At 50.6% G+C, this 18,323-nt stretch overlaps 1 protein-coding gene across 3 annotated transcripts in view; it reads right to left on the minus strand.

Moving 5' to 3' along the window:
- TSPAN9 (tetraspanin 9) overlaps window positions 1-18,323 on the minus strand; it is a 261,741-nt gene that overhangs the window by 234,613 nt on the left and 8,805 nt on the right. For 2 of the 3 annotated variants that reach the window (XR_010068302.1, XM_063308381.1), the window contains exon 1: window positions 4,158-4,578. Coding sequence is in view for 2 of the 3 variants with exons in the window: in XM_063308381.1 (XP_063164451.1) it covers window positions 4,158-4,526 (369 nt within the window). In the remaining variant the exon portion in view is untranslated. Of the gene's footprint in view, window positions 1-4,157; window positions 4,579-18,323 lie in introns of those variants that run through there. The other variant, XM_063308383.1, reaches the window with a different exon arrangement.

The raw sequence follows: 18,323 nt of genomic DNA on the forward strand, positions 1-18,323 counted from the left end.
TTGGCTAATAAAAGATAAAAATCCCCATTCAAAATAATTACAATAGGCTCAATATTGGGTCAAAGCCAACAGGATGTCCTATGTCTAGGCGCATAAGGGCAGGATTGGGGAAATCTGGCTTGGTGGCACTGTGTGTAAGAACAGTAGACTCTAGGTGGACCACCAACTGAACATGGGCAAGAAGTATGCAACAACCATGTCCGCTTCAGCTGCACTAATAGAACTACCTCATCCATATATGTCTACAAATAGTGGAAAAGATTTCAAGTACAGGACCTCTTTCTTGTTGAAGCTAAAAGCAGGATAACAATAAATGGGTGGAAATGAAAAGAAACAAGATTTGGATGAATATGAGGTTTTTCCTGAGGGTAAAAGCTGGCAAGCACTCTAACAATCCTAGATTCTCCCTCAGGAGAGGTTTCCAAACGAAGTCTGGGTGGATCTTGCAGGAGATCATTTAGTGGATTCTTGCATTGATCTGGACATTGGGCCAGATGACCTGGAAGGTCCCTTCTAACTCCTACATTCTATGATTGGGCCAGTTAGCCTGTCACTGAACCTGAGAAATAATAAACCTGCTTTTTTTCCTCATGTTATTTTAAGCCCCCCCCAGGCAATATTTATGCTCATTAATCTGGGACTCTTACAGACCCATTCAAACATTATTCAACAGGGAATGCTTCCCATGCAAGCTCTATAATGTAGTTAAGTCTCTACCTTGCTGATAACACACATTCAAAATGTAAAATGTTGTATTTGCTATTTAAAAAGTACATTCTCCTGTAATGTGTACACACAATATTTTCAGTAGAATAGTTGTCATCTGTTGATTTTAAAAAATGCTATCATCTGTTTACTCTGCAACAGGTTCATCAGTTAGTTCTTCAACTAATGGATATCTAGACTTGTGAGGTTGAAATACAGTATGTAGATTCACAACAGGGTCAGCATAAATCCAGTCCTATTGTCCTCTTCAGTAGTCTAATCCTACCATTTCCATTAAGAGGGCAGTATTCCATACCTTTACATTTTTAATGAAACTTTGATTTAACAATCATTTTTAAAGGTGTTTTCCTGAGATACTTTAAAAATGCACATTCCCTTTCCAATCACACTTGAAAAAAAATTTTTTGCAGAACTTTCACAAATCTACATTATTTGTCAAGTGAAACTCCCACACATTGTTTCGGTAATGATTTTTGACAAGAAGAGATCAGTGGATTGTGTTCAACAAGTACATGCATGCTGTGGCAGTGTTCATTTGGGGACAATTAAAAGATCTGTTCCCATAAAAATGAGCTTCATTTGACCAGATAGGGAAGTTCATGGGCCAAATTTGGCCATCTGGTTCATGACAATCAATCAACTGTATAGTGAAGGTATGACCAGCCCTCACCCCCATAATCCTTTCAGATGCCTGACTTGATCCATAAGCATATTCTTATGAGAAAGAGATTTCTTTTAAATCTTTATTATATTCTGAAAAAGCAATCCTCTTTGCTTCAGTTATAAAATTAAACTGAAAAGCAGAAATTGTTTTAGATAAAGCAGAGGGCCTACCAGTTGTGAACACAGCTGTTCCTTCTTGCACTCATACAGATTCCAAGAACCTACAGCACAGCTTGGATGAAGGAGCTACCCTTAACAACCTGGACCTCCTGATGGCCCTTGACCCAGTCAAACTTCCTAACCTTCTGGGTCTCTTGTGAGGGTTGGGAATGGTCTCTCCTCTTTAAGGGGCAGTCCCAATTAGTGGTTATGGTGGGAATGAGTCAAGCTCTGGGATCCTTCAGTGTGGGGTACCCCAGAGCTCAGTCCTCTGTCCCTCCCTGTTTAGCATCTACATAAAACCTCTGAGGAGGTCATCCATCAACTTGAGTCAGGCATCACCAGCATGTCGATGATGGCCAGTTATACTGTCTATCTCTATTGAGCTGAACAGGAAGAGCAAGAGAAGCATTGACCCGATGACTGGAAGCCATCACGGCTGGATGGGGGAAAAGGCTCAGCCTCAACCCAAGCGAGACAGAATGCTGCTTCTGAGATGGTATCTCATTTGCCTCTAGATGGGATTTTGCTCCCCCCAGGGAGTGAGTCCATCATCTATGGGCGCTCCTGGACTCATAGCTTCTGCTGGAAGGGTGGATGGGAGCCATGGTCAGAAGGTCCTTTGCCAATTTTGGCTAGTGCACCAACTGCAGCCTTTTGTAGAACAGGATTCACAGAGGAGAGTCGCTCCTGCTCTTCTTCCCTCTCATTTAGACTACTGTAATGCACTCTACTTGGGTTGCCCTTGAAGACCTCTCAGAAACCACAGCTGGTTCAAATGCAGCTGCATGTTTGCTTACAGGTCAGGCCCATTCCTGCCACTTTTTCGGTGCTGCTAAAAAGGCTACACTGGCTTCAGGTTTCTTTGCAGGTGATTACCTGGAAAGCCCTCTATGGCTTGGGAGTTGTATTGTCAAGACCACCTTTCCCGAGCAGAATCTTTCCCCAGAAAGAGCCACTGTTGGTGTGGGCTACCTTCCCAGGGAATGGCTAGCCCTCAGAGGCAAGAGTGGGCCCTTCCCGCATGGCTTTCTGAAAGACTGTCAACATCTGGTTACTTCAGAAGACCTTGAGAGGCCAATCACTAGTGTAAGGTAGATGCTGACACCGTGAATTCTAGATGAGTTTGTATCAGGTTATTTACTGTGATTAATGGACTGTGCCTCGTTATCGGTCTGTATAAATTAAATAATAGCAGTATCTGTTGCTGTCTTTATGTGTATTGTGTATATGTTTTTATTTTATATTGCTGGCTGTCAGCCACTTAAGAGTCAACTGTGTGACTGAAGCAATACGTAAGTCGCATGAATAAACCCTGAGCAGTTTGATCCGTCTTTCATGCAGAAGATCACAGGTGACCTGCAGAGGTCAAGCAAGCTCTTGACAGACTCCTTGATACCACAACGTGTAAAAACATTAACTAAAGGTGCCTTCCAACCTACACAAGTTCCACATATCTCAAAACTGCTCTGCAGCATTGCACCAAATAACTCTGTTACCAAAGACAGCTTGAAACACACGTCCTGAATTCTAGGCCCAGAAAGCTGTTAAGAACTGGCTTCAGGAGGCAGTAGGATGAATTCCTGCTTCTGGGGCTGGGGAGAGAGGACGGAATCGCAGGCAAGGGAGGGCTGAACAGGAAATGGGTCTGTGGGGAGCAAAGTTTCATTCAGCAGATTTTGGCCACCCCCCACCTTCTGCGCTATCACAGACTCTCTGATGCAGATGCACAGGTGCCCTGCTCTGTCCTCCAAGTCCACCTGGCCTTTACAAAGCAAAGTAGGGCAATGGGGTGAAAAGCCAGCTGCCAAGCAGGGCCATCATCCTGGGATTCTCATTTGACCCACACTATAAAATTATACAATAGACGTGTAACAGATGGTTAGTACAGTTTTTATATCTAACCCATGATCCTGAATAGCCTTTGAACCCCTGTTTATCAGTTTTGTAATAATTTTTCTGAATCACAGACCTTCTGCCTTTGGCTTTTATCAGCAAAAGGCAAAGCTGCAACCAGGTAAATCTCGGATCACGGTCAGTTGCCCCGTTTAAAGTAGGAATTGGCCTCTTCGCAGAGACCTTCGGGGCTGCGGGGCGTCTCCACCGGCCTTCTGGGTGGCGGCGGGACACGCGGGGCCCAGCGGTGCGGCAGGGACCCCGCCCGGTCAGCCGGTCCGGGGGGGGCGCCAAAGCGGGAGGTTGCCGGGCTGGAAGAGCCGCAACGGCCTCTCGGGAGCGCCGGAGCCCGGCCAGCGCTTTCCTCCGGGCAGGGGCACTCGCGGAGCCGTTCCGTCCGGGGAGGGGGCCAGATGGGCAGGGACAGCTGGGGACTCCCGGGGCTCTGGGCCGCGTGCAGAATGCGCTGCAGGAGGGACCCACGGAACGTCCCCCCCCCCCCGGGAAAGGCCCGCTTTCCTCAAAGGCGGAAGGCCGGACCCCCCCCCCCCCGTGCTAGCATGACAAGGACCCCAGACGCCCCGGGGAAAGGCGCCTCCACCCTCCGGGAAGCCCAGGCGGGGGTCTCAAGGAAAAGGAAGCGGGGGGGGGGGCAGGGCAGGCGGGCCGGGGGTCCCCGCGGAGGCGGGCCGCGGGGCGGGGCGAGTACTCACCCAGAAGACCAAATTGAAAAGGAACATCAGGTATTTCAGGCAGCACAAGCAGCCCCTGGCCATGCTGCACTTCTGAAACTCTAGGAGGAAAACAAAGGACAGGTCCAGGTAAAACACCAGGTACTTGCTGCTGCCGCGGCCGCCCTCGCCCTGGGGGCAGCGGGGCCCGGCGTCCCTCGGCGTCCCGGGTCCCGGCGCGGCGGCGCGGCGGCCCTGCCGGCGGGGCCCCGCGGTGCCGTAGAAGGCGCCGGCCGTGAAGCCGCGGCTGAAGCGCTTCCCCGAGGCCGAGGCTCTGGCGAAGTCCGAGTCCTTGCTCTCCAGGGAGGGGCTCCGGCGGATGGAGGAGGCTTCGCTACTGGACTTCTCCATGCTCGCGCTGGGCTCCGGGACGGGCCGCGGCGCCGGGCATCTCCGGGCAGCCGCTCGCGCCCCCCGCGGGCCTCCCCTACAGCCCGGCCCGCATCGCGCGCCTCCGCCCCTTCAGCGCAGAGCGGGCGGCCCCGCCGGCTTGGCTTTCCGCGCCCGGGGCCGCGGCGCCGGCATCGGCATCGCGCGGGGTCTCCTCCCGGCCACTTCGGCGTGACGCGGCGCTTGGCTCCGGCCCGGCGCGCCACCCGCTCCGTCCAGAGGCTGCCGGGGCTCCGGCCGGGCGGGAACCGCCTTCCCCTCGCCTCGCCGCGCCGCTGCGCCCCGGCCTGTGCCGCGAGCGGAGCCCCTCAGTCAGCCCCGCGCGGCCGGCGGCGCAAGCTCCTGGGTAGGCGGGGAGGCACCGAGCCTTTCCCAGGGACACCCCTGCCCGGCGCGGTGCCCGCTCTTAAGCCCTCTCCATCCCAAGCCCCGCCCCCTCCGCTCCGGTGCAGCCAATCGCCAGGGGCCTCTCATCCCACGCTCACCGGCGCCCCCCAAGACCCGAAAGCCTTAATAGGATTAGCGCTCCCGTTTTGACTATAGAAGTGCACCAGGAAACCTCTCCGAAATGTCAAACTCGGGTTAGCCGTTTATGAACATGAAACGGGGGGGGGGCGCGGGGGGAGATTCCTATAACGCAAAATCAGAAGCCGAAATCAGCCACCTGTGCAGATCCCTGACCTCCTTTCCAGCCACACTGGCAGCAGCGGCGTCATCTCGAATTCCTGGCAGCTCGCCGGTAAATCGGGAGGACGGGCCGTTGCCCTCTGGCGACGCGACGGCCGGCGCAGGGCGCAGAGGAGGCGCCCCGTGGGGTGTAGGCAGAGCCGCAAATTGTCTAAGGGAGCATCGTAAAGATGATGGCAAAACCCCGAGCAAAGCAATATAAGCTGCGGTCTGTAGCAAAATGGCTCTAGGCTGGCCACGGCACGCTATTCTGTTATTCTTAAGGACAGATGTGGACTTAGGACAACGTCATCTCTCAGGCCCAGCCAGCTTCACCCTTCGTGGTGGGAATAACCCCGTAAGTCTGCGTAGCTCCCAGAAGAAGGATGGCATAAATAATTAAAAGTGACCATTTTTTCTATATTTGCGCAATTCCACCCCTAGTAGGGAATACTGCATGTCAACAGGTGTGGATGGAGACAATACAGTTAACCACAGTAAAAAAAATAAAACTAACACCCCACACGCACCAACCGCCCTTATCTCAGAAACAAAGCAGTACGAATATCTGGTCCTGACAGAAAATATTTTTAAAAACCAACTGCTTTGCTGTGTCAGGACATCAGCACTTCAGCTGAAATAGAAAAGGCAAGAGCACCAGAGGGCTGCACATCCTCCTTTTTCAGGCCCCTGGCCAAACACAAATGTCTGCGGTGCGTGGTGCACGCGTGTTACAGGCACGGCTGTAACTCTGGGCTTTGCAGGCAGGGAAGGGGCTGCTGTGTCCAGAAGCCCACCAGCTTTGCTGCAAGGCAGCTCCTGTGTTGCTTACTTGTGGGGCTCAGTTCTGTGGCCCGTCCAGCCAGCAGGCCAGTGCGCAGAAGGCGCATGTAATGGTTGCTTTCATTGGCATTCATTTTTAAAAAATCATGACCGTGGCCAGTATTTTGCAGGCTAGGAAGATGCAGCATTCACAATGGACTGCAATCCCCCTATACAAACATCTTAAACAAAAAAGGGAGAAATCCCCCTTCTTTCCTAGGACAGAATATTCAACATATTCTATTTTGTATAGATCCCTACAGGTGTTCTGAGCCCAACACAACGGAAATAGGCAGACAGAGTAATGCTAGCAAACGCTATCACCTGAGCTGTCATAGTTGCACCCAACTGGTTAGCTTATTTTCTAAAGGGTGAGGGAGAAAATAAGCTAACCTGTATTTCAGCACATGGTCCTGGTACCCTGAACGGCTGAGATCCTAGAATCCCAGAAGCCGCCTCTTCCTACCCTTACTCAGCGCAGGGCCTGCTTCTGCATCTCTGACATGGTCTATCCAGTACGTGGTATCAACCATCATTCATACAGTGGTATCCTCTACCCAACAGTTCATGCAGAAAAATATCCTGAGGCCCTCTGACGGCGGATTTGTGAGTATGCCACGTCTGTGGTATTGTGCTGACCTACTAAGCTAGTAACTCTGTCAAACAAGGAGGTAAGATTAGTCTGGCACAAGTTATTTTTGCAAACCTAACCCTAACCCTATGCTGGCTGCTGTTAGTGTGCCTATCCGAGTGTTCACAAACACACTGCGTGAGAACCTTGCCCGGTTCAGACATCAAGCTGACAGGTCTACAGTCTCCTGGATCTGGATCTGCTCCCTTCCAGTCTTCTGGGATCTTGCCAGTCCTCAGGAGGACTCCACTAGCTCCTTCACTACTCTGGGATGCCAGGCATCTGGCCCCAGAGACCCGAGTTCATTCAAATTAGTCACATTTCCTGACCACATCCTCAAGTATCCTAGGCAGCAGATCTTTCTTTCCCCTAGGGGCATAACAATGACCAGCAAGGGCTCCATATTTTCTCTGAAGGAGGAAAAGGCAGACACCAAATAAGGATTATGGAGTCTTGTCTTCTCACCATCCACCATTTCGGATTCACCACTTGCAATGGCCCCACTATCTCTTTGGCTCTCCTTTTATTTATAACATACCCAAAGATCTGACCACTGTGAGCTCTGTCTTAGGAACTTCTAGACTAGTTGATTGCAACCAACTTTTTACCCTTAAAGCCAATCCTGAAATCCCCAGTTGTTAAAAAAGTAGATGATCATTTATGCACAAGGTGGGACTCAAATTCTGCCTTTATCTGTGGTGGATATTACTAGTGGAAGAAGTCAAATATGGTGAAGTGTCCCAGAAGTGTGCTGCTATTTCTGAAGATACTCTGCTGGGAAATACTGCAATGATACCACAAGGGGACTGACACACTTGCATCCTATCTTGTATTCTTCCAGACTGTAAGACCCTCCCCATTTTGATTACCATGCAACTTAGGATATGATTTCCCTCTCACTGTTCTTACTCAGAGGGGACTGGAAGGAGCTGCGCTGGGAGGTTTCTTCGTGCCTTTGGGGCAATTCAGCATTCACACAAAGTTAAATGCTAATTTTGCACTTTGTTTACACTTCAAGTCAGCCTGAAAGCACCTTGAAAACAATGCAGTGATGATGAATCAGTCAAGAACAAATCTTTTCTGACCAGATAACTTCCTTAGCAAAGTCTCCTTTGAGTTAAGTTCAACACCTGGACATTTCCATGTATTTTTGTTACTGCCTTCTTTCCAATTTCCTAGTCTACCCTCCAACCTGACATTTCCTGGTGGCCTCCTATCAGAGAGATCTTATCCTACTTCAGGAGCATCCAAGGTCACCTCGATATGCCCCAGTCTGGACAACTTTCTCAACATGATCAATACTAATCTCCCCAAAGCATTTGACAAAGTATCTCTTGATATCCTAATTAGCAAGCTGGTTAAGTATTGGCCAGATGGCATGTCTTAGGTAGATAGGTTTAGCCTTAAAAGGACAGGAGGAAAAAAGCCTAAAATTTAGGCCTGGAGCAAGGATACAGGGGCGGCAGGTAGAGATGCTTTGATTGCTAGGAACTAAGGCAGGAGGGAGATCTCAGCTCTACATGGTGTCATTTGGCTTCCTTCTAGTCTGCAATGAATTATCTCGCCCCAGAGCCTTCAGTCACCAAGCCAGGGCCATCAAGGAAATGTCAGTGTCTGGAGAGCCGGATTTTTGAGGAGGCAAAGCTGACCAGATCAGCTAATACTCTCTTCACAAAAGGCCCCAAAGACCTGAGTTTATACTTACTTCAACTGGTTCACCTGTCAACCGAACCCTAACCTTAGCCCCTGCCTATAGTCACCTGGGTCTACCCTGGGCTCCCTTCTTAGAAACTGGTGCCACATTGTCTCTCTTGCAGCTCTCTGGCCCTGAGCCTGGGTTGAGGAACACGGTGCAAGTTACATAGTTTTGCCTGGAGGTCGAGTGGATGCCATCAGGACCCAGTGATTTATGGCAGTGCTGTCTCTCAGGATGTCCTAAAATATCTTCTCTGGTTACTTTAGTTGTTGCATTTCTCTTCACAAAAAAGTCAACCCAGGCTCCAATATCTGCCCTATATTATGAGCAAGGAAGACAGATGCAAATAATTCATTCCATTCCTTAAGTCATTCATTAAGGAATCCACAGCCATCTTCTGCTCCCTTTTCCTATGGCTTCTTCTGCCGTAGAATCTGGTTTAACCCTGGATTGATTAAAAATTGCTCTGTTGAAACTCCTTGACTACATTCAACACTGTGGAGTCACATTCTCCCAATGTTCCCACTACTGCTTTGTCTCCTCAGTTTTCCTTATTGGTTAGGATCACCAAGTCAAGGACTTGGAGGCGGACAGAAAGGCAGGTCAGGATTTCTTGGAAGGGCTGTGTTGACAGAGCTTATCTCCCAACAGTGGTGGGTGAAATCAAGGTCCTCCACTGCTGCTCTTTCTAGCCTCTTGACGATCTGCATTTGCTTTGGAAAGCATTGTCCACATCTCCCTCTTTGGATAGCCACTAATGGGCACCAACCATGATGCTGCTTTGTATCTTCTTCTAATTACAATAGTTCTAATCCAGATGGTCACAATGACACCAGCTTTTATGATGCACTTCCAGTATGTCATTCCTACATACACAGATGAGCAAGAAGGGGTACCTCTAATTATACTGCCGTTTTATCAGGGGAGGCTCTTTTCTATCTCCAAAGTTCTCCCTTCCAGTTAGAATATGTTGTAACACATACACACACACAAACGTTCCCCTCTCCCTCTCACCAACACCCACCTTTTTAAAGCAGGCTAAATGACCTGCAACAAAGCAGAAGCGAAAACAGCTGAAAAAGCGGCTCATCTCCTCCACTTCTGCTTCCCTGCTATCCTAGCCTACTAATATTTAAAATTTCCCAGTGCTGGGACCTCATGTATTCTATAAAATATTGATTTGTGAAACATAAATGTAAGCCAAAATTACTAAAGGCCTATTTTCAAAACGTTGAAATCACGTCCAGTTAAACTAAAATGAGCCCAGCAGCTCTCAGCCCAGATTGTTTCTGGATCCAGGCCAAAGAACAATTGCCTCTCAAAGGGCGAAGTAGGGCAGAAGCTGCCCCTGTGAATCCCCATGAGGCATTGCACCTGTGGCTCGGCTGCACTCGGGGATCTGCTGCAGCCCCCCCCCCCCTTTTCAAAAGGGATGCCATTCTGTTCTTCAGAGGGGCAGGAAGTGTCACTGAGGCAGACATGTCAGCTAGCAAGTGGTTTAATTTTTTTCCTGTGAGAAAAGAATGGGAAGAATGCAGCTTACCCAATGAGAGATCTGCCTCATAATTAAATCTATACATTACAAGTAGCTGTTCTGCGAGGAATACGGGGAGAGGGCAGAAACCCCAACAGAGGCTTCTAAGTCAGAATAATCCTTCCTTAGAAATCGGAGCCAGCAGCTGAAAAGATGCGTCATCCTATTGAAAGCTTCCTTAAAAGTTCCCCAGATGCTGGGCTCCCTGAGAACAGGGAACAGCCAGGATCACTGATGTGAAATCAACTAAATTTAGAATTAAACAGAAGTAATGCCCCAACACTGTAGGCCTTTTTATTACTGTTCTTCCTTCCTTCTACTGTTCTGGAGTGAAATTCATCTAATCCTGAGCAGGAAACGGAGCGAACCGCAGTTTTGTATGGCTGTGAAATCTCCAAGTTTCTCCAGAGCGCAAGAACAGGGGGCAAGTGAGCACAAAAGGCCAAGCGAGTGGGGTGGGCAAGAGAGGGGCAGCAGGAGAGCACGGCGGAGGAGGGGGGTGATCACTAAAACAGGAGAGGCCAAACGCCCCGTCCCATCCCGCAGCCCGGGCACAGATGCGGGCTAAACCATCCTCAAAACCAGCCCCAGGAGGGCAAGTGCTTGGTGGACACCTCCCCACCAGCAGGAATCCTCCCGCTGCTTTCCATAACCCTGAAGGTCAGGGTGGCAGGCTGCTGGAAGAGGACGCGCTGAGCCAGCGGACATTAGGGCTGCTCTCCGACTGGGGGGCAGCACATGCAATGGGGTCCTGGGTGGGTCTTTGGTCTGAAGCGGTTGAAGGGGGCTTGGGAAGAGAGGAGGAGAAATCCTTAGTTCAGATCACTGGTGATTCAGCACGGGTGGGAATCTTGATCAGGGTGGGGTACAAGACTCGGTTGACTCATCCCCCTTGGTTCCAGCTATCAAGGGAAGGCAGGAGGCGCTGATTTCCAGAACTGCCTTTCATCAGCTTCACAGCAGTATTTCTGCCAAGGGAAATTTGCCCTCTGCCAGGCATCCCTCCTCTTAATTCCTGCCAGACAGACTAGATTACCAGCATATCCTCCAGGTGAGGCTGCCACTATGGACCACTTGGAAGCATCAGCTGAACAGCTGAGCTGTGGATCTTGGCCGGCAGAAGCGATCAGCCCAATTCTGCACCAGCCGCTGGGGCTGCCAGCCTACTCTGGGCCCTCTTGAAGGCTGACCTGGGCAGAGGCAGGCCAAAGGCCCCTTCGCTCTCCAAACTCTATGCCCAGGTTCCCTAACAAAGAAATAACCAGGAACAAGGATGGAAGGAACGTAAGATTTTGAGAAGAATGAGTTGGCCCTTTGCCAAGACAAGCTGAGGATTTGTAGAATGCCAACACTGCCCAGCTGCAAAAGGCAACCCAGGAAAAGCCAAATAACCAACCTTTCAAGGAACACACTATTGCACTATCCATATCCAACTGCAGGCTAGGTTCCAGGCACTCTCTGCCAAGCTGCTTCAATCTACATTCATGTGACTAACCCTTCTTGGACTATAAACCAGGAGAAAGGCGCCTCTTGGGAGAGATGGATTTTGCTTTGTTCAGTCAAGCAAACGCTCCAACTTGGATGTCCTGGGTCTGACCCAGGAGCCAGAAAATTAGGTAGCAGCTGAACTCACCACCCTAATGACTTTTGGTTGAATGATAAGAGATAAGCAGATTAGTCTAAATCCATTTATAAATCCATAGACATTTAGGCCTGACTAAGTGAGGCAACTGTAATCCAGTCTGTCACCTATTTTATACGGTTTGGAGATGTTTAAACAGTTTGTGCACTGGTTTGGCCAGAACTAAAGATTACATGGGAAAATGGGGGTTTCTCCCTGAGGGAAAGGATATTTGCGGAAAATGCAGCAATATTCAAACAACTACCCATCCTCTCCAGTGCCCTTTGGGACCAACATGCACACAGAGTGGCTTATTGGTTGGAAACACCTCTGCATCAATGTGGCATTGGGTGAGAGTTACATAAATTTTGTATTTTTATTAAATGTTTTTAACTTTTTAAATTTTAATTAATACTTTCCCCCTATTTCCTGCACTTCTGACACAAAACAAGACCAGACCTTTTTATAGATTCTGTAAAAGCCCATTAAAATACTCCTCTCCTTTGTCACTTGCAACGTTTCCTAAAGTATGTGGTTCTTCTCATCATAGGTTTTATGTAATTTCCCAATATTCTCTGTTATGGAAATACCCTAAAAGTCAGCCTTTTAAAAACAAATATTGCCCTAATATCAGCTCTTTTTATTTTTACACAAGTGCAGAAACACTCTCCACAAGTGCTTCTGTGTGGGAATCAGTGCGTTCTTCCTCAGGGGTTACTCCAAACCAGGCAGGAGGGTTGGCCAGGGCAGAAGTCCTTTGGACGGATCTGCGACTTCTTACCCCACCCCCAGCCCCGCAAACGCAGCAGCTCCTGACCCCCTGGCAGCTCCCCCCCCCCCCGCGGAAGGAGGGCAGCAGGGGCCGCCCCACGGCTGTGGCCAGCTGGGCCGAGGCCCCCTCCGGGTGGCCACGCAATTAACGGCCCAGCTGGCCAACGAGGGAGCCCGGGATCTCCCGGGCCCAGCAGCCCGGCCCCCTCCGCGGGGCAAAGACCGCCCGCCGTGCACCTCCTTCGCGTTCCACCGAGAGTCCCTTTTTTGGGACGCCTGAAGAAATAACTGGCTTTTATTATTTTAAAACCATCCCGGAAGCCTTTCAGGCTGAAAAGGCGGCCCAAAGGTTTAAATAGATGGGGGACTGCCGGACTATCGTCTGGAAATACTGCAGGCGAGTTTGGTCCTGTTATCTACTTCCACTCGAGCCTGCTTTACAGGCCGCCTCGGCGCCAAGGAAACCTTGGGCTTCGTCGCCGCAACGCAGCGGGACGCCCAACCGCCCTCGCTTCCCGCAGCCGCCCTCCGGCCTCTTGTCAGCCGGCGGATCGGGGCGGGGCGGCGGCTTCTCCCGCCCCTAAAGGCAGCCGCGAACAGGCCGCCCCGCGCAGGGTTCCTGGAGGCTCAGCGGCAGAAGACCCAGAGGGACGCGGTGCCCGGAGCTGCACGGGGCGCCTCCTGGCACCCCCGTAAGGCAGCCGGGCCGCCCCGCCGCCCCCCGCAGCTGCGGCACGGCCAGGAAAGACGCCTTCGGCTCGCGAGCTGCCCGCGGTCCTCCCCGCCCGAAAGCGCCTCTTCAGAGCCTGGCCGATCCCCGCCGCACCCTCGCCTTGCTACGCGGGCGTGTGCCGGCCGACGCAGCCCCAGAAGCACCGCCTGTCCTTTCCGAGATCAGAACGGACCGCTTTGCCCCCCGCCCCTCCGGTGCACCGTCCGGAGAGAGGAGGCTCAGCCCGATTTTCAGAGAAATCCCGCGCAACCTGCTTTCCGTGACTCTCCCGCCCTCTTCCTGCCTGTGGACACAGGAGGTCGAACGGGCTGCCGGAGAGAAAAGCCCCCCTGGTCCCTCCACCATGACCGACCCAGAGCTCCGCTGGCACTGATGAGCCGTCTGGTATCTGAAGCGGTCCTGATGGCACAACAGCTGCAGGAAGAAAGGGGAGAGGAGGGCTTGAGCCCCGGAACAGCTGGAGCTGAGGGGGGGCTGGAAAGTTCCCATGAGCAAGCCCTTCTGGCACTTCCACCCCAGCCCCTCCCGCTGCCTCCAGCAGGAAGCGCACAAAGCAGCTGCATCAGCTGCTCCGTTTTACTCACAGGTTGCACTCAGTCTGGAGCACATCCCAGTTCCAGTCATCAGGTGAACCCACCAGTCAACTTCAACTGGAGAGGGAAGAGAAGCTGCCCAGTGAAGAGGAGGGTCACTCCTGGGCCGTCTCTGAGGTGCAGAGAGAGCCTGCTCCAAATCACACCATCTTAGCAGTGCCTTCTTTCCCCCCACCCCCAGCTCACTTCTGCTTTCCAAAGTGGTGGGATGACTGGAGGCGACCTCGATGCCTTTAGGCCCCTACATTTAAGTGTTGGTCCCTCTGAGCTTTTGCTCAATCCCACCCACTGTTTTTTGGAACTCTACCGAGTTCATCCAAGATGCAGCCTGGCATTAGCAGACCCCTCCCCTCCCAAGGCAGAGCTTCCCAAGGCAGCTTGCAGGCTAGAACCTCTCCTGTGATGGAGGAATTGCCCACCGTAGGGGGTTACTCCAGGCCGTGGATCAGCACATCCCCCAGTGGTGGGAAGGAAATCCGCCCCCCCTTTGCCCCCACGCCCTGGCTCCGCTATTCCTCCTGAGCCTTCCTAGTCAACGCCTAGCCAGCACAGAAGGCCGTTTCCACAAGGACAGATGGGAGTACCTGAAGGGGACCAAAGCAAGCAAAAAGGGGCTTTTGTCAGAACTACTGGCAGGTGGGTGTGGTGGCACAGTGCCAAATTGGGGGCACCAAAGGTACAACATCTCACTGCCCTGCTCAGGTCTTTTGTACTCTGGTTTAAATAAGGGAAATGTAAGGTGAGGTTCTGCAGTGTAAGGCAAGACGAAATGTAAGGTTTCTTAGGTAGGGCAACCTAAGGTTTCCTTAGGCAGGAAGAACCAGATGCACCAAAAAATACTGAGGCACAGGTACAGGGCACGGGGTACCTGGCTCAGTCCTATTTGCGGGACGGATCTGGAAATCTTGGTAGAACACAGATTAAGCATGAGCAGCAACGTGCGACAGCTGCCAAAAGAGCCAGTGCTGTATGGGGCTGTATCAACCAAGGGATAATGTCAAGATCACAGGAAGTGATAACTCTGCTCTCTGCTGCACTGGTCAGGTCACACCTGGAACGCCGCGTCCACATCTGGTCTCCACGATGCATAAAGAACCCCAAGGAACCAGAAAGGGTGCAGAAAAGAGCAAGAAGGATGATAACAGGCTCGGAAGCTAAATCCTACAAAGAGTAGTTGAAGGAACTTGGTATGTTTAGCCTGAAGAAGAGAAGGCTAACGAGAGACAGGAGGAGCTGCCTTCCAATGCTGAAGGGATGTCACAGGGAACGGGGCGTGGGCTTATTCCCCATAGCCCACCCCACCCCCCAGGGTAAGACCAGGACCAAGGGGTGCAAGCTTGACAGGGAGCGATCCAAACTTGAAACGAGGAGGAATTTCCTGACTGAGAGAGCTACTCAGCAATGGAGCATCCTCCCTCCTGAATCCGTGGGCGCTCCATCCCTGGATTTTTTTGGGAAAACACTGGACAGCCATTTGTCTGGGACAGCCTGGAGACTACTGCACCGGACAGGGGCCTGGACGAGAAGATCTCCAAGGCCCCCTCTAACCCTGGGATTCTATCATGCTATGCAGAAAACCTCAGAAGTATCTGCATTCATGCAGTTGGGTCTGTAACTTCTTGGAGCCATCAGAGGGTCTCTTGGGAAAAGACGTCTGGATGACCGGCTGCTGGGATGAAATGGGCTGCAACTCACACAGACCGACCGGGAAAAGGGTATCTGGCCAAAGCAGGGTGAGCGTGGCCAGCGGCAGTGGCGGTTCCAAACTGGATCCTTGGGGTGGCGGGGGGACACGATCCCTGAAGTGGGAGGTGGAAGAATGATCTGCCCTGGATCAGAAAAATGTTACAGGCCGCTATCAAGGCCACTGTTTTGCTCTCAGCTGCCCAGCTTAGGCATGTAGGCCCTTGCAGAGAAGGGTGGGGGGTGGGGGTTTAAAACTTCTTAGAAGCCCCAGGAAGCTGGCACTTAGGACTGGAAAGAAAGAGAAACAGAAGAAGGCAGAGCAGGTAGACAGAGGAGGGGGGATCCTTTGGAGTATTTAGAGCAAGAGCTTGATGTAAATGTGTACCTGAACCTGTAACCCGGAAGGTCAGGAGTCGGTTATTATATTTCTTACGCGTCTGTTTCTTTTTCTAGCTTTTTTCCCTTCCTTGCATCTTTGATGCTTTCACTTTTTCTTTACTTTGTTCTTCTATTTATTTAATCTTTGTTTGTTTTTAAGTTTGTATTTTAAACTCTTAAATAAAGTTGGAAAAAAAACACTTATACACATAAAACCTTGCACATACACTTTGCACTACACTCGTGTAGTAATCAACAGTTCTATTTTCCCTTGTTAACGGTATGAGTGTGTGCAGCTGGCTTCTTTCCATTCTTTCCCACCCGCCGACCCAGGAAGCTCAGAAGAAGGCTCTGGCACGGCAGAGGGAACTGCTCCCTGTGCTTTAGCGAAGCAAATGCAGTCTGGAAAGAGTAGCAGAGGCCTGGTGGGATGGTCCCTGCAGTTAGAGCATAACTGAAAAGAGGACGAGTCGCTCTGGGTGTTACAAGGTTGGTTTCCACACCTGCTCAGAAGTCCAAATTAAATGAAATCTGCAGTGCTGGACAGAGTGTCTGAGCTTGGATCGAGTAGGAGCCAATGAAAGCAGTGTGCCAGTGGGCCTGTGCTGTGCCCAGCCGGGACAAGTACGGGCAACTACTTCCAGAATCAACTGCAGATCTTCCGAGTCACGAAGTTGTGTGGATGGGGACTCTCCTTCCCCTGACATCGCTTGGGAGAAGAGCACCTCCCCCTCTTGCTGATGGGGTTCTCCTTCAGACAGCAAAGGGAGGCCCAGGAACATCAGCTGTTCTTGGCTTCATGAGAACCATTCGGGACAGTTGGTGGTGAAAGTGAAAACCACAGCCAAATGGGGGAAGCAGCATGTAATGGCTAACTCCTGGTATTAAGGGAAACCAACAAATACCTGTTTTGGACTACAAACTCAGGACAACAGTGATAAGTAGGTTTCCATAGCTGGAGAAAGTAATGTGAAGAGGAGCCAGTGGTGGTTATCTACAGGAAAGAAGGTCCTAAAAGCACCATCACAAGCAATTCCAATGAAGGAAAAAGACCAAAACAAAAAGCTTGGTGGGTGAAGTTCTAAACAAGAAAGGACTCCCCAAGCCATGGAAAGTGAGAAAAGCCAACAAGGGCAAGTGTACGCAACCCGTAATAGCAGAGATGCTGTCAGAAAGGATAAAGTTGAGAATAAACTGAGGCTGGTAAGGAGGTTGAGAACAATTCAAAGCACTTCTTCAGTTATGCTGAAAATAAAAGGACAAGGGGGGAAAATATCCACACACAAACCACTTAATGAACAGAGCAACATCTAAACAGGTAACAAAGAAAAGGCAGGGTGATCCAGGGTGACAGATGTTCCAGCAGGTCACTGTGCAGAGAGAGAGGAAAGCGCAGAACTGAAGCCCAAGACTAAGAGAAATACAGCCAGGGAAGACCTTTTCAGTATGAGTGAGTTAATCCTCAAGAGCAACAAACTGTATCCTGGGGTATCTGCTGATCATCTGGCCAAACTTTTCTCTACCATCCCTGAGAATTCCTGAACAGATGATGAAGTGCCAGACAATTGGCAGAAGTTCTCACACAGTCCATGAAAAACATGATTATGAACTCAACAATTGGAAGGAAAGTTTCTGTGGCAGGAAAAAGAGGAAAACCTTGGGAAGGAGGCCTTGCCCTCAGAGTTGTAAATTGGGCATACATTATCATGGAGCGGGACCCCCCAGCCCCAATAATAAAAAGGGACATGTCAAGCAAAGAGACCAGAGACACATTCCCTGCTTCGGTCCCTCTCTGGTGAGGAAAAAGCTGAAGAGAAGAGTAGGTTGTACCAGGAAGCCGATGAGACAATAGAGCAAGTCACAAGCTTCCTGAAAATTTGGGGACCTTCCTGCATGATGTGTTAAAGTACTTCACACTCATCCTTGAGTCTCAGAAGTTCACACCAGCATAACTTCTGCTGGGCCCTTGCTGATCCCTCCCATCTCCATGGACAAGCGAAGTCCACAAACACACTGCTTATTTTTCTAGAGACAGTTTAAAAGGAAAAGAATTAGCATAGTTATTACTCAATTTCATACTGGAATCTCTACAAGAAAATTGATCTGGTAAAAAGAAGATGCAGTCTATGCATAATTTACAAACATAAAAATAACCACCATCTCCCTCCATCAGAATTTGCAACAGCCAAGAGACCCTTTCCGGTGGGACTGAACTGTGGGAAATGGCTGAACCTCTAACTGATCTGTTCTTCTTTGACCTTTGCCCCTTCCAACGATGGCCATTTCCTTTGTCCAGAGATGGGGAATGCTGCTGTCTATCAGAACTGGACGTGGATCTACAAAATGTGAGGTTGTGGTACTCGAGCAATTTCTGACCAATTGAGAAGGCTAGACTGGAGCGGCAGGGCTTGGTTGCAACACTGCTCACAGATCTAGAAGCCATGAACGTGGAAAGGATACTTATGAACACATTAAGCGAACCACACACAGTTACAAGGGAGTTTAATATGCCACTGCTCTAAAGCCACCCCAGCAAATCAAAAGTCTGCACAGCCTCCAAGATATCCTCAGGTGGGGAAGGCCTCATCCAGATCCCAACTCTGAGCAGAGGGCCGGACCCAGTGCCG

Source organism: Candoia aspera, chromosome 7 (assembly GCF_035149785.1).
Source record: "Candoia aspera isolate rCanAsp1 chromosome 7, rCanAsp1.hap2, whole genome shotgun sequence".
In the NCBI taxonomy this organism is placed as follows: domain Eukaryota; kingdom Metazoa; phylum Chordata; class Lepidosauria; order Squamata; family Boidae; genus Candoia; species Candoia aspera.